The sequence below is a fragment of the Desmodus rotundus genome, chromosome 3 (assembly GCF_022682495.2).
Source record: "Desmodus rotundus isolate HL8 chromosome 3, HLdesRot8A.1, whole genome shotgun sequence".
NCBI lineage: Eukaryota > Metazoa > Chordata > Mammalia > Chiroptera > Phyllostomidae > Desmodus > Desmodus rotundus.
In genome coordinates this window covers 97,712,676-97,733,408 of record NC_071389.1, presented here as the reverse complement: position 1 = coordinate 97,733,408, position 20,733 = coordinate 97,712,676, and the positions used below count along the sequence as shown (strand labels likewise).

The following is a 20,733-nucleotide window of genomic DNA, read 5'->3' as shown; positions in this document are numbered from 1 at the left end:
CCTGTATATTTTACTCAGTAAAGAGTAAAAATCATAATGGGTTAATATACTAGCAACAACTTCTATCACTTTGAGTAATTACCTGTAACATCCTAGAGAAACTTAATTTTTTGTCTGAAAACCTCACTATCCCATAACACAATCCTTTCCATTTTTAGCTAACAGTTCTCTAAAACCTTCATAATAACCCTAAACTCTCATTCTATGGATAATTTTCACCCAATGAAGTACAAATGTATCAAATAGCTCAATTTAAATCTTAGCTCCAGCCCTGGCTGGTGTGGCTCAGCAGACTGAGCGCTGGCCTGAGAACCAAAAGGTCACTGGTTCCACTCCCAGTCAGGCACATGCCTGGGTTGCAGGCCAGGTGTCCAGTGGGGGACACTCAAGAGGGAACCACACACATTGATGTTTCTCTCCCTCTCTTTCTCCCTCCCTTCCCCACTCTCTAAAAATAAATAAATAAAATATTTTTTAGAAAACAAATAAATCTTAGCTCCACCATCCAGCTTACAAAGCTATAAAATTCCTAGAATATTAATCATTAGATAAGGGTAAATGAGGTATCATTTGTAAACCATAATAGGCTACAACAATAGCAAATGCTCAGAAAAGCTTTAAAGAAAAAATTTTGCTTTGCCATTTTTTATTTTATTTATTTTTAAATTAATTTTAGAGAGAGGAAGAGGGAGAGGGAGAGAGAGAGCGCCATCAATTTGTTTTTCACTTACTTATACATTCAGTGGTGATTCCTGTATGTGCCATGAGAACCTGCAACCTTGGTGCATCCAGATGACATTTATCCAACTACCTACCTGACCAGGGCTTCCCATTCTTTCGTCTTTTTTATAGATAGCCTTTCTTTCTCTCCCTTTCTTCCTTCCTCTCCTCCTCCCTGCCTCCCTCCCTTCCTTCCTTTCTCTCTTTCTTTTCTCTCTCTCAAATCAATAAATTAAAAAAATTAAATTTTAAAAAGAGCTCTGGCAGGTGGCTCGGTTTACTGGAGCGTCATCCCGTTATGCCAAGGTTGCAGGTTTGATCTCAAGTCAGAGCACATATGAGAACAACCAATGAATGCATAAATACATGGAACAACATCTCTCTCCAACATCTCTCTCTCAAATCAATACATAAAACAATGAGATATTATTGACATATGACATTGTATTAAGGCATACAACATAATTTGATACATGAATATACTGCAAAATGATTTCCACAGTAAGTTTAGTTAACATCACCTCAGTTACAAATTAGTTTTTCCTGTGATGAGAACTTTTAACATCTACTCTTTATCAACTTTCAAATATACAATACAGTATATTGCAATTATCTAATAACTAGACGTTTGTATCTTTTGACCAACTTCGCCCATTACCTACCAACTCCCCACCTACACTGGTTTAATAAGTTTGCTACTGAAAAAACATTTAAACTCCAAATATTAGAAATAGTTGCCTTAAGTTTTCCCCACCTGCTTCTACTGTGTTTTGTTCAGTATTTTACCTTTAGTTTATAAATTGCAGGACTTCCTGGGAAAAGTTTAGCTGCTCTTTCAACCCAGTATTTTGCTCGTCCATCAGTAATATCATTTTTACAAAGCAATTCTGCAATCTTCAACACAAGATCTTTTTGTGTTGGGTTTAATTCCACTGAACGCTGATATGAGAAAATAAATAATAAATTAACAGGATGCCTGAAGTACATACACTTATATAATATAAACATGAAAAACTTGATCCCTAAATAACATGCTATTTCAAAGTTGTTAAAATTAAACATAAAGTATCTTAAAATAATTTTAAGATTAATTGAATAAAAATTATGTTTTTATTAAGTAAAATGCCAGGGGGAAAAAAAAAGAAAGAAAACCACACACGTAAGAACAGCATTTCTGACCATGTCAGACTTAAAATTTGTGTTACTCTTCTTTTAAAAGCGCTAATCTCTTAATTATAAATTATTGTGTACTTTGGGCCAAATAATTTAAAATAAGTTCCAAACTGTGTCACTCAGTGGTACTGTGATACTGACGCTTATTTTCATGATGTCCATAATACATACTTGAATTATTTATTACATAAATTACTCTGGGTATTGTGTGTTTGGTTGTGCAGAGCCTAAATTTTAATCTTATAGTTTACCTTATAACATTCAACCGCCTTGTCTATGTTTTCCTCCACTTCATAAAGAAGACCAAGAAACTTGTGAGCTTTGGGATCCCTTTCTTGCACATTAATGTATGTAGATATGTATCTGTTTTAAAATAATAATATAAAAGTAAGTAATCTTTAAATAATCACATTAAGAACTATATTTAAATAACTGGAGTACATCTTAAACCAAAGCAACTACTCAACTCATTAACGAAGGCAAACCCCCCCAAAATGTAACTTATTTATAAAAGGTTGTGCATTTTATTCTTACATATTTAAACTTCAGTCACCTTCAAAGTACTCTGCAGTTGATGCAATACACCTATTGAGACCTTGTTTTCCACTGCTTGAAACAGTTTTTGAACTCCTCGATTTTGAAGCCTTTTAAGTGTTTCTGCAGTTTTTTGTTTTACCTCTACCACATGGCAAAACGTTTCCCTTTGAGGACTTTTTTCAACCAGGGAAACAAAACAAGGTGAATGAGGAAGATGGGGTATGGGGGTCATGCCATTTTGGGTCAAACAGCTGAACCCTCAGTGTGATGTGGGCAGGTGAGCTGGTAAATCATCCATCATGAAATGGGCAAATACACTGATTCTTTAAAAAAAATCCACTGAAACCTAACACAGTCTCTCACACCACCACCAGGTAGTACACTGATACAGATGGGTTCCTAGAACACTCACCTAGTGGGGAGAAGCCTGTACTAAAAGGGTCCCGCCTTACAGAAAATAATTCTGGTTTTGGGGGGAGTCCCCCCAACGTAATTACTGTCTACCACTATTTAAACAAGAATATGAAGATAACTGAAAGTACCCATAGAAACAAATGGGTAATACACATGAACTATTGTGTATGACAACAAACTATTACCACTAAATGCCACATTTACTAAGCATCTTTTCCAGTGCTACCCACATATAAGAAATAAATACATAAGTCACTTTTTCTTCCTGATTACATTTTGGTAAAGCACAAAAGAGTTTGCATAGAAATTAAAAAGTAATGGCAGTAAATATTTTTAGGTCATCATAATACAAAATACTAAATAAAGATAAACAATTTCCCAAACAACTAAGAGAATGTGTTTACCTTTTAAACAAGAAAACAATATCTAATAACAGCTAAAATAAACACAATACCAAATGCAGGGAATTTTCTTTTGTTAAATCAAGTAGCAACTAAAAATAAGCAAGCACCTCAGTGAGTGACCTGTAAGAGAAATTAGACCACAGACCAACACTGAAGGAAGAAGTGTCACATTAATAAGGACGCAGAGTTAACAGCCACAAGGCTCATATTAATTAAAGGTGTTCTCCTTTTCTTTATCAGCATTTCCATCTTCCCACCAATGCCTTTAATAGCCTGTCTCCCTCCTCATTTCCTGCTCCTAAGTCACTCCAAATCAGGAAATCAGATCACCGACCCTTGAGGCCCAACAGTGGGACAACAAAGCCTCACTGTCACCCACTGAGTCAATTAAAAATCATTTATACTAGCTATTCTCTTGCCGAGAAATCAGTTTAATTTTATATTCATTACTATTTTCCAGCTGATTAATGCATAATACCAGGTATGTTATCAGGAAGAAATTAAGATATAAGCTGGGCTATCTTTTACTCTAGCACAGGACAATCTTTAGAAAAAGTGTTTTAAGCCAAACAGTTTCTTGCCTTAGGAAGGCATACAGAAAATCCTCATTCTAGGCTTAATCTCCATGGAACCTAGGCTAGAACTTAACATCAGTCTTAGTGATGAATTCTTATTTCCAGGACATGCTTAGAAATAACTGCAAAAAAACTGGTTTTTTTACCCATTTCAATGAAGAACATTACATAATGTAAAGGAATTGATTTTAGAAAACTAAAACATGTTTACATTCAATACTTACTTTTTAGCAAGATCGTATTCTTTAGCTTCATAGTACAGCTTTGCAAAATAGAATCCTTTCATTGACTTCTAAAAAACATTAAAAGTACTTTATTTTTCAAATTTTGAATTTTGAAAGTTTCACAAGAACTAAAAATCTGTCCTAATGAGGTTAATATTAATATATTTTATCTTTGTTCACTTAAAAGGTCAAAGAAATTACCTGTAAAAATGCATGCATGTTCTAAAAGCCATGATTCCATGGTTTTATAATTTTCACTATAAAACAAAACAAATTTAAGTATAGCAATATCAGACGACCTCAGAGATTAAGAATTTATGTCAACAAAAAGCTTAGAAATCATGTGGTGCCAACTCACTTTTCACAGAAGTAAACAGGTACTTTTCATGAAGGGAGTTGGATACCAGAAACCTCTTTTCTACCACCTGAAAGCTTTTATGGGAAAGAATAAGCAGGATCTTCAGACCTACTATGGCACTGATCCAGGCACTATTCTCTTTACAGATCAGTACTTTATACTCAAGGAATTAAAAAGGCAGACATAAAAACTGAATTCTGGTAATAAGCCAAGTCCACAACCTGGCTCTTTTATTTCCATAAGCTCCAAAGTCCAGAATGCTGGGACACAATGAGATGTTATACACATGTGATAAGAGTACACAGCCATCAAACATCTTATTTTTGAAAACTATACAAAGACACAGAAAAGAAATCAGATACTAAGTGAGCCCTGACTGGTGTGACTCAGTGGGATGGGTGTCAAATACTACAAACCAAAGGTCACCGGTTTAATTCCTGATCAGGACACATGCCTGGTTGCAGGCTATCCCAGGTTAGGGGTGTGTGAGAGGCAACTGATTGATGTTTCTCTCTCACACATATGTTTCCCTCCCTCCCTTTCCCTCTCTCAAAAAATGAGTAAATAAAAATTTTTAAAAATGAACTAATAAATGCATAAATAAGAAGAATAACAAATCAATGTTCCTTTCCCCATTCTCCTCTTTCTCTCTAAAATCAATTTAAAATAAAAAGAGAGAAAGAGAGAGAGGCAGGGCTGTCTGTCAGGAAAGGTCTCATTAAGGGAATATTTGATCAGAAACCTGAATAAAATGGTTATCTAGAGAAGATGAGGCAGCAAATGGACTACAATTAATTGAACTAATCCCCACTGTTTACTATGTTTCAAACTTTCCTTCTTATAAAGCCTGCCCAAAATTACTCTTAAATCACATCCATCTTCTTGAAACACTCTTTTCATGACTTCAAAGATAAACTGCTTTCTTTAGTTTGACTTCTTCCCTTAGTGGCCATTCCTTCTCCAACTCCTTTACAGGCTCTTCTCACACTTATTTCCCCAGGAACTGGTCCTAAATCTTCTCTCTCAGGAGGATATGCCATCTGGAACATTCACTGAATCTCACCTTTGATTACTGACTGTATGTAGGCTCTCAAATATTATATCTTTGGCTCTCATCCCTCCTGATCACTAAACATGTACAAAATATCAAAATGAGCTGTCAGTCCTATCTTCTATATTATCTCAATCCATCCATTTTTCTATATCTGTATTGACACTAGTAAAATCCAAACCTGCTATGATCTCTCCCTGAGACTACAGAAAAGGCTAATTCCTCCCTGTTCCCCTCTGCATACTTTTCCTCCCATCTAATTCATTTGCCAAAGGGGTATCATTTTCAAACATAAGACAAACCACACTATGCCTTTGCTTAAATTTTTAAATACTCCCATAGCTTTTATTACACTTTGAAATGCGTTTCTCCAGATGAAATGGCTTGGAGGAGTCTGACTTTACACAAAAGCAAACAGTGAGTACTGATGTGATATGATGTGATTTTTGCCAAGTCCACTCAATATCATCTTGAAGAAATGAGGTAAAGACACATAAACAGCAAACTAACTATGATTCTCTTAAGGTAGACAAATGCCTCATCATCTAATGTGAGATATGAATAACTATAAACAAAAAAGACTCTCACTTTGTAGTGAAACCACACAGCTAAGGCGGCACTGACTTTGGCAGACTCAGATGACATTGATGACCTCATAGAGCACGACCCTAGTTTGGCAAAGTGAAGTGGGAGGTCCCTAGTGCCACTCCCTCCCTCTCATCTCCTCTCTACATCTTGGGGAAGCAGAGTTGGGTCCAGTACACCTGTCACAAGTATAAGGCAGGTACCATAATTAAAGAAAGGTAAAGAAAGAAACTGCGGTGAAGCAGACAGGAAAAAATTCACTTTATCTAGATTTTTCAGTGGGAATACAGACCCTGAAAGTGGGGTCTCAGTCCTTTAAATCTTTTAAGTTTTAAGCAGAAGGTATCAGAAAAGATACCATGAAAAAGAATTTATCTATCACTGGATCGTTCACACACTAACAGAGCTGGGTTTAGACCTTTGAGAGAGGTTGGTTTTACTCTAATGATAATGGATCATTTTTCTCATAGTCCTGCTCAGTACAGGAAGAACTGCATGCAGTTCAAAGAACTAGTGCATGAGCTTGCCTAACAATTAACTAAGTCAAAGCAACATCTGAAGTTCTGACTAAACGCTTCCAAGAATCCTTTTAACAAGGCAACACAGCAGCACGGTGGCATTTCAGATGGTTTTGGATAGCAGCTTCCCCACTACCTTCCCTGACTGAGGTATGCCTTCATTATTTACCATGAAGTCCTATTTATTTCCTTCATTGCATTTATACAAGTCATAATTATTTGTATTGCTTTTATGAGTGTTTGTCTATCCCTCAAAGCTATAGGCTCTACTCGGGTAGGGGCCCTGTGGCTTGATAACTACCATGGAACCAAGAATATTATATGATAGTCATACATATTCAATATTTACTGAAACAGGTAAATTTGTGTACCCACTGATTATGTCCTTATTGATAAATTTCTAAAATTTAAATCATTAGTTCAAAAATATAAAAATTTGAAGTTTTTGCTGTATTACCAATTCTCCATAAAGTTTGTATCAACTTACTTCCCTACTCAGTATTTGAATGTCTAAGTCAGAGTATATATTCTTCAAAATTGATTTTTTTTCCATTTCTTCAATCATTGCTAATTTGATAGGCAGAAGGGTATCACTCAGTCAACCTAGTATTTCTCTAACAAGACTATTTTAATAGTCACAATGAAATATTTATAGTATAAGTTCTCTATTAATATACTTTAGCCATTCCCAATTTTAAGAGGGAAAAGATTGTCTACCTTATTTTTAATGGTTCTTAACCACACAGACATATATTTGAGGGGTTATTAGTTTTCCTAAGTTGACATATGTGTCTGTGAGTAAGACTTTGATTTTTATACAGTAGTAATCTTACTGTTTATCAGATTACATAAAAAAGGTCTTTCTCATTTGAAAGACATAAAATATTTATATTTTCTTTCAGTTTTGCCAAAATTACTGTTAAGTCTGAAACTTATTTTGGTAAATAATGTAGGCTAGAGCCCTATTTTTTAAATACATCATTAAACAACTGTCAATTCTTCAAGCAGCATCTATTAAATAATCCATCTCTTCTCCATTTATGTAGACTACTACTTAGGATACCACCTAACTTTTATGTTATGGCATCTTAACTTAATAAAACCCCTTTCCCCTACCATACTTCCTAATCCTCTCCAAAGAATATACAAATAATGCCCTGATTGGTGTGTCTCAATGGGTTTGGCGTGGTCCCACATATGGGATGGTCCTGGTTCAATTCCTGGTCTGGGCACATGCCTGGGTTACAGAGGGGGTCCCTGGCTGGGATGTTGCAAGGGGCAGTCGATCAATGTTACTCTCCCTTTCTTTCTCCTTCCCTTCCCCTCTCTCTAAAAGTAAATAAATAAAATCTTTAAAAATAAAAAAGAATATAGGGGATTATTTTTTATTCATAAAATACAGGCTGATGGTTAAAAAAGTTTAACTTAAAAATATAGAAAGGCATAAAGTAAACAAGAAAGTTGAAATTGTTTTTCTGCCTGCATATCACATTATTTCCTGTATTAGGGAGCCAATACTGCTAACTAATTTTCAAGGGGCCTAACTGACAAAGTGAGGGAAGAAACAGAGCTATGATAGGATATGGATGTGGACAGTTACTCAGAATGAACAAGAACACAGACATGTTTTCAGGCTAAGGAAAAACAGCCAGCTAAGAAAATAAAGCCAGCAGAGGAAAAAGTTGAAGATAAAGGAGAGAAAAGGGGGAAATAAGCACTCATAATCATAAGACTAAAAGGAATGAGAACTAAAACAAGTGTCATGAGATACCTTAAAGAAAAAATTTATGACGACAGGGCCTGGTGTTTCACTGTCAAAGGCCCCAGTTTTACCAATAATGAGGCAAGATAACCATCACCTCTCCCCAAGAAAAAGCCACAGAAACACTATTTCTATTAGTTTTTAAAACCCACAAGTTAATAGGAAGACACTAGGTAAACAGAATGACTGTTTAAATCAATTGCATCTACTTACAGAGTTTTGAGTCTGGAATAAGGTTATTTATATTGTCAAATCACAATTTAATTACAAAAATATTTAAAACCTTTAGAAATGACTTGACATCTGGTTTCCAGTCCAGCATGGAAGGAGCTCAGAAGTAACCACTCCATCCTTACAAGTAAAAAGCTACATTAACTGGAAAAAAAAAAAAAAAAAGAAGCAACTCCTCTTTTTTTTTTTTTTTTTTAATTTTTTTTATTGTTATGCAATTACAGTTGTATGCCTTTTCTCCCCATCCCTCTACCCCACCCCAGGTGAACCCACCTCCCTCCCCCCTCTCCACCCTCCCCCTTGGTTTTGTCCATGTGTCCTTTATAGTAGTTCCTGTAATACCCTCTTCCCACTATCCCCGCCCCCACCCCCCACCCCCGCCCTGGCTATTGTTAGATTGTTCTTAACTTCAATGTCTCTGGTTATATTTTGTTTGCTTTTTTCTTCTATTGCTTATGTTCCAGTTAAAGGTGAGATCATATGGTACTTGTCCCTCACTTCCTGGCTTATTTCACTTAGCATAATGCTCTCCAGTTTCATCCATGCTGTTGCAAAGGGTATAAGCTCCTTCTTTCTCTCTGCTGCGTAGAATTCCATTGTGTAAATATACCATAGTTTTTGGATCCACTCGTTTGCTGATGGGCACTCAGGTTGCTTCCAGTACTTGGCTATTGTAAATTGTGCTGCTATGAACATTGGGGTGCACAGATTCTTTTGGATTGGTGTTTCAGTGTTCTTAGGGTATAATCCCAGCAGCGGAATTACTGGGTCAAAGGGCACTTCCATTTTTAGTTTTCTGAGGAAATTCCATATTGTTTTCCACAGTGGCCTCACCAGTCTGCATTCCCACCAACAGTGCACAAGGGTTCCCTTTTCTCCGCATCCTCTCCAACATTTGTTTGTGGATTTGTTTATGTTGGCCATTCTGACTGGTGTGAGATGATACCTCATTGTGGTTTTAATTTGCATCTCTCTGATGGCTAGTGATGCTGAGCATCTTTTCATATGTCTCTGGGCCCTCTGTATGTCTTCCTTGGAGAAGTGTCTGTTCAAGTCCTTTGCCCATTTTTTAATTGGGTTGTTTGTCTTCCTGGAGTGGAGTCGAGTGAGTTCTTTATATATTTTGGAGATCAGGCCCTTGTCTGAGGTATCGTTGGCAAATATGTTTTCCCATACTGTTGGTACTCTTTGTAATTTGGTGCTGTTTTCTTTAGCCATGCAGAAGCTTTTTATTTTGATGAGGTCCCATTTGTTTATTCTTTCCTTTCTGTCCCTTGCTTTAGGGGATGTGTCTGTGAGGATGTTGCTGCGTGGAATGTCTGAGATTTTCCTGCCAATGTTTTCCTCAAGGACTTTTATGGTGTTACGGCTTATATTTAAGTCTTTTATCCATCTTGAGTTTATTTTCGTGTATGGAGTAAGTTGGTGATCGAGTTTCATTTTTTTGCACGTAGCTGTCCAGATCTCCCAACACCATCTGTTGAAGAGGCTGTTTTTGCTCCATTTTATGCTCCTGCCTCCTTTGTCAAATATTAATTGATCGTATAGACTTGAGTTTATTTCTGGGCTCTCTATTCTGTTCCATTGGTCTATGTGCCTGTTTTTATGCCAGTACCAGGCTGTTTTGATTACAGTGGCCTTGTAATACAGTTTGATATCAGGTATTGTGATCCCTCCTGCTTTGTTTTTCTTTCTCAAAATTGCTGCAGCTATTCGAGGTCGTTTATGGTTCCATATGAATTTCTGCAATGTTTGTTCTATATCTGTGAAATATGTCATGGGTACTCTAATAGGGATTGCATTGAATCTATAAATTGCTTTGGGTAGTATGGCCATTTTGATAATGTTGATTCTTCCAATCCATGAACATGGTACATGCTTCCATTTGTTTGTATCTTCCTTAATTTCTTTCTTCAGTGTTGTGTAGTTTTCTGAGTACAGGTCTTTTACCTCCTTGGTTAGGTTTATTCCTAGGTACTTTATTTTTCTTGTTGCTATATCGAATGGGATTTTTTTCCTGATTTCTGTTTCTGCAGTTTCGTTGCTAGTGTACAGGAATGCCTTTGATTTCTGGGTATTGACTCTGTATCCAGCTGTTTTGCCAAATTCATTTATTAGGTCGAGTAGTTTTTGAGTGGAGTCTATAGGGTTTTCCATGTACACTATCATGTCGTCTGCAAACAGTGACAGTTTCATTTCCTCCTTTCCAATTTGGATGCCTTTTATTGCTTTTTCTTGTCTGATTGCTGTGGCTAGGACTTCCAATACTATGTTGAATAGGAGTGGTGAGAGAGGGCATCCTTGTCTAGTTCCTGATCTTAGTGGGAAAGCTCTAAGTTTTTGTCCATTGAGTGTGATGTTGGCTGTAGGTCTCTCATATATGGCCTTAATTATGTTGAGGACTGCTCCCTTTATTCCCACTTTGCTGAGTGTTTTTATCAGAAATGGGTGCTGTATCTTATCGAACGCTTTTTCCGCATCTATTGATATGATCATGTGATTTTTGTCTTTGCTGTTGTTGATGTGATGTATTATGTTTATTGATTTGCGAATATTGTACCATCCTTGCATCCCTGGGATGAATCCCACTTGGTCATGGTGGATGATCTTTTTAATATATTGCTGGATGCGGTTTGCTAATATTTTGTTGAGAATTTTAGCGTCTATGTTCATCAGCGATATTGGCCTGAAGTTTTCTTTCTTCGTTGTGTCTTTATCTGGTTTTGGGATTAGGATGATGTTGGCTTCATAAAAAGAGTTTGGGAGTCTTCCATCAGTTTGGATTTTTTCGAATAGTCTGTGAAGGATAGGGGTTAGTTCTTCCTTAAATGCTTTGTAGAAATCTCCTGTGAAACCATCTGGTCCAGGGCTTTTGTGTGATGGGAGTTTCTTGATGACTGCTTCAATTTCCTTTGCTGATATTGGTCTGTTCAGGTTTTCTGCTTCTTCTTCATTCAGTTTTGGAAGGTTATATTTTTCTAGAAATGTGTCCATTTCATTTAGGTTTTCAAATTTCTTAGCATACAGGTCTTCATAGTAATTTCTTACGATCCTTTGTATTTCTGTGGTATCAGTTGTAATCTCTCCACTTTCATTTCTAATTCTGTTTATTTGGATCCTCTCTCTTTTTTTCTTGATGAGCCTACTTAAAGGCTTGTCGATTTTGTTTATCTTTTCAAAGAACCAGCTCCTGGATTCATTGATCCTTACAATTGTGCTTTTAGTCTCTATGTCATTTAGTTCTGCTCTGATCTTGGTTATTTCCTTCCTTCTGCTTGCTCTGGGCTGTCTTTGTTGTTGTTCCTCCAGTTCTTGTAGGCGTAGGGTTAGGTTGTTTGTGTGAACTGTTTCTAACTTCTTAAGGTAGGCCTGTATTGCTATGAACTTCCCTCTCAGGACTGCCTTTGCTGTGTCCCATAGGTTTTGGGTTGTTGTGAGTTCGTTTTCATTTGTTTCCAGGAAGTTTTTGATTTCTTCCCTAATCTCGTTCTTGACCCATTCATTGTTTAATAGCATGCTATTCAGTCTCCATGCTTTTGAGTGTTTTGGGTTTTTACCCTTGGCGTTGGTTTCTAGTTTCAGACCCTTGTGGTCAGAGAAGATGCTTGATATGATTTCAATTTTCTTGAATTTGTTGAGGCTTGCTTTGTGTCCTATCATGTGGTCTATCTTTGAAAAAGTTCCATGGACACTTGAAAAGAACGTGTATTTTGCTTCTTTGGGATGAAAAGCTCTGTATATATCAGTTAAGTCCATTTCCTCTAAGGTATTGTTAAGTGACACAATATCTTTGTTGATCTTTTGTTTGGAAGTCCTGTCCATTTTTGATAGTGGGGTGTTAAAATCCCCTACTATAATTGTGTTGCTGTCAATATCTTTCTTGAAATCCTCCAATATTTTCTTTATGTATTTGGGTGCTCCTATGTTGGGTGCATATATATTTACAATGTTTATGTCTTCTTGGTGGATTCTTCCTTTGAGTATTATGAAGTGACCTTCTGGGTCTCTCTTTATGGCCCTTCTTTGGAAGTCTATTTTGTCTGATATGAGTATTGCTACCCCTGCTTTTTTTTCCTGTCCGTTTGTTTGGAAAATTTGTTTCCAGCCCTTCACTTTCAGTCTGTGTAAGTCTTTTGTCCTGAGATGGGTTTCTTGTAGGCAGCATATGTGTGGGTCATGTTTTCTTATCCATTCAGCTGTTCTATGTCTTTTGATTGGAGCATTTAATCCATTTACATTTAAGGTTATTATCGATAGGTAGTTATTCATTGCCATTATTTCCTACCTGTGTTCCTCTGTCTTTCTCTTTTCCTTCCTTTCCTTAAAGCAGTCCCTTTAGCATCTCTTGCAGAGCTGGTTTGGTGGAGCTGTATTCGTTTAGACTTCTTTTGTCTGGGAAGCTCTTTATTTGGTCTTCTATCTTGATTGAGAGCCTTGCTGGGTAAAGTAGTCTTGGTTGGAGGCCTCTGGTTCTCATTACTTGGAATATTTTTTGCCATTCTCTTCTGGCTTGGAGCGTTTCCATTGAGAAGTCAGTTGCTAACCTTATCGGGGCTCCCTTGTATTTTACTTCCTTTTTCTCCCTTGCTGCCTTTAAGATCCTCTCTTTGTCTTGGAAATTTGCCATTTTAATTATGATGTGTCTTGCAGTGGGTCTCTTTGGGTTCCTCTTGCTTGGGACTCTCTGTGTTTCCTGGATTTGGGTGACTTTTTCTCTCCTCAGATTAGGGAAATTTTCCATCATTACTTTTTCAAACAGGTTTTCTATCCCTTGCTCTTCTTCTTCTCCTTCTGGTATTCCTATTATACGGATATTGTTACGTTTCATGTTGTCCTGCATTTCCCTTATTGCCTCTTCATTCTTTCTGAGCCTCTTTTCCTTTTCTTGCTCCTTCTGGGTGTTTTTTTCTACTTTATCCTCCAGCTCGCTGATCCGATCCTCTGCTTCATCAAGTCTGCTTTTAATTCCTTCTACTGTGTTCTTCAATTCAGAAATTGTATTCTTCATTTCCGCTTGGCTCTTGTTGATATTTTCTATTTCCTTTTTCATGTTGATATAGTTTGCAGTGAGTTCATTGTAGTTTCCTTGTAGTTTCTGGTAGTTCTCTTTGAGCTCAGAGAGCTCAGTGAGTTTCCTGATGACCATTGCTTTGAACTCAGTGTCTGATAGTTGACTTGCCTCTCTTTCGGTTAGTATTCTTTCTGAGACTTCCTCCTTTCCTTTCATTTGGGAATTGTTTCTTTGTCTTCCCATTGTTTGTGAGGTTCTTCTTGTTGGCCTCTGCGTCTTAAATTGCTTTGTTCTGACTCCCTGGATTTATGATATGAACTTCTATGGTAGAATGCCAATGGGATTCGGTGGTGCTGTCTCCTTACTCTCCTGTGCTCACTGGTCTTGAGCTGACGTTTATGTGTTTAACACGGTCTATCTCTAGTCTTTTCAGCACTCCAGGTTTTGTTGTCTCACCGTCAGATCTTTCAGTGTCCTCTATCTTTGGTCTCTGATCTTCGTATATGCTGGAATACTGTTGGCTGTTCGCTCTGCTCCTCAGATCAGCTAGGTATTTCCCTGGCGTTGAGGGGAAGTGGACTCCGCTCCCACCTATGTTGCCGCCATCTTCCCCCTATTCTAGATTGCTGGTTGGATTCCTGGTCCTGGCTCACAAGATGCTGGTCTGGGCGTGTATGGGAGGCATCCAATCGATGACTCTCTCTCGCATCACTGTTTCTTTCTCTCTCTTCCTCTCTCTCTCCCAGAAATGATGAAAATGGCACCCAGAAGATTGAGGTGTCCTCTCAGCATCTGCCCTGAGCCTCGGCTTTAGGAAGCCAACAGCCACAGCCCCCAACCGGCGACGGAACGTGAAGCAACTCTTCTTAGATCCATAAAAGAAGTTAGGACATTAACTTTCCCCCAAATTGGAGAGACAATGGGCAATTACAGAGAATCAAATCTTACTATAGCAGAAACCTCCACAAGAACCCATACCAGGGAAGAAAAACTTAAGACAATTGTTGGGAGGTTCAGGTGGACAAGACTGAGATAAATTCTACTACATTACCAAAGTCCTATTTACAACTGTTCTTTTCACCCAGTAATGATGTCTGATTATTAAGAAAAAATAACAAGGCACAGGAAAGACAAAAAACTACAGTTTGAAGAGACAGAGCAAGCATTAGAACCAGACTATATGTCAGGGATGTTAGAAGTATGAGACCAGAAATTTAAAACAATTTTTATTAATAACTGAAGACTGTAATAGATAAGTAGAGCAGATGAGCAATGTAAGAAGAAACATGGAAAATCTATGAAAGAACCAAAAAAATGCTAGAGACTGGGAACATTTTTAATAAAAATGAAGCATGTTTTTGATGGGCTTATCAGTAGACTGGACACAGGTTAGGAAACAATCCCTAAGCTTGAGGTTATCTCAATAGAAACCTACAGAAATGAAAGGCAAAGCAAAAAAAAAAAAAAAAAAAAAAAAGCCAGAAAAACCAAACAGAATATCCAAAAACTGTGGGACAATTACAAAAGGAATAACTCAGTGTAAGGGGACTACTAGAAAGAGAAAAAGGAACAAGAGAAATATCTGAAATAAATACAAACCATTTCCCCCAAATTAATATCAAGCACAAAACCACAGATTTAGGAAGCTCAGATCCAGGAAATTAAGAGGACATTAAGCAGAAAAAAATGCCAATAAATAAATAAAGCCAGCACATAGGCATAACATAGTCACACTTCTGCTAATGAAAGACAAAAAACCCTGACAGAAACCAGGAGAGAAGATAAGTCACCCACATGAAAGCAAAGATAAGAATTACATTCAAATTCTCTTCAAAAACCATGCAAGCAAGAAAAAAGTGGAGTGGACCTGGCTGAATAGCTCAGTTGGTTAAAACAGCAGCCCAACATACCAAGACAGCAGGTTGGATCCTGCTCAGGGCACACAGAAGAATCAACCAATGAATGCATAAATAAGTGAAACAAGGAATCAATGCTCTCTCTCTCTCTCTCTCTCTCTCTCTCTCTCTCTCTCTCTCTCAAATCAACTAAAATTTTTTTTTAAAAAAGAGTGGAGCGAAATATTTTAAAATGACTACCCTAGAATTCTATATCCTGTGAAATTATCCTTCATAAAAGAAGAAATAAAGACTTTCTCAGACGAACAAAGAGAAGAAATTTGTTAGCTGTAGACCTGCCTAACAAGAAATGTTAATAAAAGTTATTTAGAGAGAAGAAAAATGATGTAGGTCAGAAACTCAGGTCTACATTAAGAAAAAATTTAAAAAGGAATAAGGGAAGATAAAAACTTATTCTTAATCGACCTCACAGATGCCAACATATATATAATTATGTATGACATGTAAAATATATGTATATGCTCATGTATGTTTTTATGTAAGTAAAATGAATCACAGAGGTGATACAAAAGTGGGAGGGAAGAATTAGGATTCTATTGTTATTATAAGGTACTCACACTACCCATGAAACAATACAGTGTTATTTGAAAGCAGACCTGGATTATGTATACTGCAAACTCTAGGGCAACAACTAAACAAGTAAAAAAAGAAGTGTAATTGATAAGCTAAGAAATAAAAAACAGAATCATATAAAATGTTCAATTATGAAATCACAAAGGCAGAAAAATAGAAGAGAAAAACAGAAACAAAAAACAAGGACAACAAATAGGAAACAGTAACAAACACAGTAGTAATTAATCCAACTTTATCAATATCACCCTGAACATGAATACTCTAAATGCACCAATTAAAAGACAGGCATCGTCAGAGTGGACCAAAAATTATGATCCAACTACAGGCAGAAGTGAAAATCATGTTCAGGTTTCTTTCACTTAACAAAAACATGTACTATGCAGATCTTTCATTAAAAGCAAAGTGGCCTAACATAAACACCTGGATAGCAAGAATATCCTTTACTTTAGCCATTTCAGCTAGTGAAAAGTTTCATAGGAGCATTAAGCACAGTTGAGCTTCCAATGATGTGTGGATTAGGGGAACTGACTCTCTCCCAGTTGAAAATTCATGTTTAATTTAAGTAGCCCACCTCCCCTCCTCTGCAAATGCGGATCCCCAAATGCGAATCTGCAACTGGAAAACCCAGGGATACAGAGGGCTAAATATATTATTTATTGAAAAAAAATCTGTACATTAGTACACCCATACAGTTCAAGGGAACTGTATATGTTGTCTGTAACAAATCCCAAGTTAAATATAAAAACACATACAAATTAAAAGTAAATGGTTGGAGAAAATGAAAACATTAACTCAAAAAGATATACACATACCTATGTTCATTGAAGCATTATTTACAATGGCCAAGGTATGAAAACAACCCCAGTGTCCATCCACGGACGAATAGATAAAGGTGGGTATTTATATGCAATGCAAAAATAAAAAAATAATGAAATCTTGCCATTTTAGACAACATAGACAAACCCTGAGGGCCTTATGCTAAGTGAAATAAGTCAGAGAAGGTATCACCTCACTTATATGTAGAATCTTTAAAAATAATAATTTTTTAAGTTCACAGATGACAGAACAGACTGGTGGCTGCCAGAGTTGGTGGGGGAGGGGGTGAAAAAGAGATGAAGACAGTCAAAGGTACAAACTTCCAGTTATAAAATAATGTCATAGCGTTGTAACTTATAGCATGGTGACTATAGTAAATGATACTGTAATGCAGGGGTCCTCAACCACCGGGCCACAGATGAGTAGAGGTCCATGGCCTTTTAGGAACTGGGCTGCACAGTAAGAGGTGAGCAGCAGGTGAGCAAGCAAAGCTTCACCTGCATATAAACTCCCCACTGCTCAAAGTACTGCCTCTGTCAGATCAGCAGCGGTTCTCATCGGAGCTGGAACCCTACTGTGAACTGCACATTCCAGGGATGTAGGTTGCATGCTCCTTAGGAGAATCTAATGCCTGAGGTGGTGATGCTAGCACTGGGGAGTAGCTGCAAATACCAATTATCATTAGCACAGAGGTTTTACTGTACCTAGAACAAAATAAATCAATTGCTTACACAATCATACCAAAACCCCATCAGTGAGTGGCAAGTGACAATTCAGTGACATCTGGTGGCATGCTTTCTAGCGGTACGTGAGTTGATGTACTTCAAGTCAGAATCTGACACTTATTTTAGTCCTTGAGTGGCCCAACCATTATTTTATTTACCATGTCCATCTGTGCCTGTTACCCGCACTGCACACTTATCTCAGTCACATTTTTGGTAAGCCCACAAGCTAACCCTAGCCAAAATGAGTGAAAACAAACGTTGCTGGAGAGCTTCTCTGAAAAAGAGGAAAGCCCTGGCTGGTATAGCTCAGTGGATTGAGCACGGGCCTGCAAACCAAACGGTCTCCAGTTCGAACCCAGTCAGGGCACAGGCTTGGGTTGCAGCCAGGTCCCCAGTGAGGGGTGCATGAGGGGCAACCACACATTGATGTTTCTCTCCCTCTCTTTCTCCTTCCCTTCTCCCTCTCCAAAAATAAATAAAGTATTTTTTAAAAAAGAAAAGGAGTAAAGACCCAATGACCAGACAGCAGAAGACTCTAAGACTGCCAACAAAAAGAAAGCTGCATTTAAAAGAAAATACCGGGGGTGCCGGCCAAGATGGAGGTGTAGGTAGAAACCCTTCGCTTCCTCCCACAACCAAAAGGAGGATAACAACCAGTCCAAAATCAATAAACCACCAGAACCACCAGAAAATCAAACTGCATGAAACTCCTACAACCGAGGAATTAAAGAAAAAATCAATCAGAACAACCAGACCGGTAAGGTGGCAGACTGTACTGGCCCGCTAGGGGAGAAAAACCAGGGAGAGTGGGAAGACCTTGGGGGTTGGGCTGGCTGCAGTATGGGGATGACTGAGAGGGGCTAAGCTGACTTAATGAGAAACTGAGACTCACAGTTGATACAGCTGAAGAAACTCCCAGTCTCACACAAGAGTCCGTAGGAAAGTGCACTAGGGAAGAGCAGTCGAGCTGTACCTCTCTCTGGTGCCCCTCTCTGGTGCCTCCCCCACAGACAGCACTGCAGCACAGCAAGGTGTGCCCTGGGGCCAGAGGGAGGGTGGGGGAAATCCCTAAGGCCTCCCGCCCCTTTACAACTTACCAGGTGCACCAAGAAAAGATATACCACCCGAATGAAAGAACAGAGCAAAGCTTCAGAAAGAGAACTATAGTAAATGATGAGGACAAAGCCAATCTACCTGATGGAGAATTTAAAGCCCTAGTAATCAAAATGCTCACAGATCTGACTGAGCTTGGTCGAAAAATGAAAAAACAAATGAAAGATACCCAAAATGAAATAAAGCAAAAAATCAGGGAACCAACAGTGACAGGAAGGAAACCAGGACTCAAAGCAATGATTTGGAACAAAAGGGAAAAATAAACATCCAATGGGAACAGAATGAAGAAACAAAAATTCAAAAGAACTGAAGAAAGTCTTAAAAACCTCTGGACAACCTGAAAAGTTCCAATATCCGAATTATACGAGTGTCAGAAGGAGAAGTACAGCACCAAGAAATTGAAAACTTATTTGAACAAATAATGAAAGAGAACTTCCCCCAATCTGGCAAAGGAAATAGGATTCCAGAAAGACCAGGAAGTCCAGAGAGTCCCAAAGAAGTTGGACCCAAATAGGAACACACCATGGCACATCATCATTAAATTACCCAAGATTAAATATAAAGAGAAAATCCTAATAGCAGCAAGAGAAAAGGAGACAATTACCTACAAGGGAGTTCCCATTAGACTATCAACTGATTTCTCAAAAGAAACCTTGCAGGCAAGAAGGGGCTGGAAATAAGTATTCCAACTCGTGAAAGGCAAGGACCTACATCCAAGAATACTCTATCCAGCAAAGCTTTCATTTAGAATGGAAGGGGAGATAAAGTGCTTCCCAGATAAGGTCAAGTTAAAGGAGTTCATCAACAACCAGCCCTTATCTGAAATGTTAAAGGGATTTATCCAAGAAAAAGAAGATCAAAAATATAAACAGTAAAATGACAACAAACTCACAACTATCAACAAATGAACCTAAAAGAAAAGAAAAACAATGAAAAGAAAAACTAAGCAAACAACTAGAACAGGAACAGAATCTCAGAAATGGACATCACAATGCAGGGATTTCAGTGGGGAGGGGAAGGGAGGAATGGGGTGGGGAAAGGTACAGGGGAAGAAGCAGCATAATTAGCAGACATAAAATAGATGGGGAGAGACAAAAAATGGTGTACTAAACAGAGGACTCAAAGAACTTACCCGTACAACCCATGGACATGAACTAAGGCGGGGGAATACTGGAGGGTTGGGGGGGCAGGGTGGAGGGGGAATAAAGGGAGAAAAAATTGGGAAAACTGTAACAGCATAAGCAATAAAAAATACAAAAAAAGGGAAATTCCAAGAATCCTATTTAGACAACGGGTTCATTACAACAGGTGATTCATGTTCTCCAAGCCCACTTTGTATAATATGTGGTGACCAGCTATCTAAGGAAGCCAGGAAACCTTCAAAACTGCTTCGCAAGAGACCAAGCACCCTGCGTTAAAAGAAAACCCTTTGGAGTTTTTCAAGACAAAAAGATATGAACACAAAGAAAAGAAGCAATTACTGAAGGCCACCACTTCATCAAATGTGTCTGCACTGAGAGCATCATTCTTAGTGGCTAACTACATTGCTAAAGCTAAGAAGCCCTTTACTATTGATGAAGAGTTAATCCTGCCTGCTGCTAAGGACATTTGTTGTGAATTTTTAGGAGAGGCTGCAATTCCAAAGGTGGCACATGATCCTTTTTCAGCTAGCACCATAACTAGACGAACTGATGAAATAGCAGAAGATACTGAGGCACGACTGTTAAGAAACGATTAATGAGCCACCACGATATGAAATCCAGGTTGAGGAGTCTACCAATGTTGGCAACAATGCTTGTTTTTGTGCAATATATTTTTCAGGAGATATGCATGAGGATATATTATGTACATTTTTCTTGCCAACCAACACCACAGCTGCAGAACTATTCAAGTCTTTGAATGATAGCATATCAGGAGAACTGAAAGAGGTCTCTTCCGAATGTGAGTCCATACACTGTGTCATCCATGAAGAAATGCTCAACCACATTAAAGTATATGCCCATAACTCATGTCTATTAATGCAGCTC

General features: G+C 37.9%; 1 protein-coding gene across 3 annotated transcripts in view; it reads right to left on the bottom strand.

Moving 5' to 3' along the window:
• LOC112297574 (E3 SUMO-protein ligase RanBP2) overlaps positions 1-20,733 on the bottom strand; it is a 103,116-nt gene that overhangs the window by 56,095 nt on the left and 26,288 nt on the right. For 2 of the 3 annotated variants that reach the window (XM_053920550.1, XM_024552359.3), the window contains exons 2-4: positions 4,048-4,115; positions 2,145-2,256; positions 1,507-1,659 (exon numbers count right to left, since the gene is read on the bottom strand). In XM_053920550.1, coding sequence (XP_053776525.1) covers positions 1,507-1,659; positions 2,145-2,256; positions 4,048-4,115 — 333 coding nt within the window. Of the gene's footprint in view, positions 1-1,506; positions 1,660-2,144; positions 2,257-4,047; positions 4,116-4,248; positions 4,270-20,733 lie in introns of those variants that run through there. The other variant, XM_053920549.2, reaches the window with a different exon arrangement.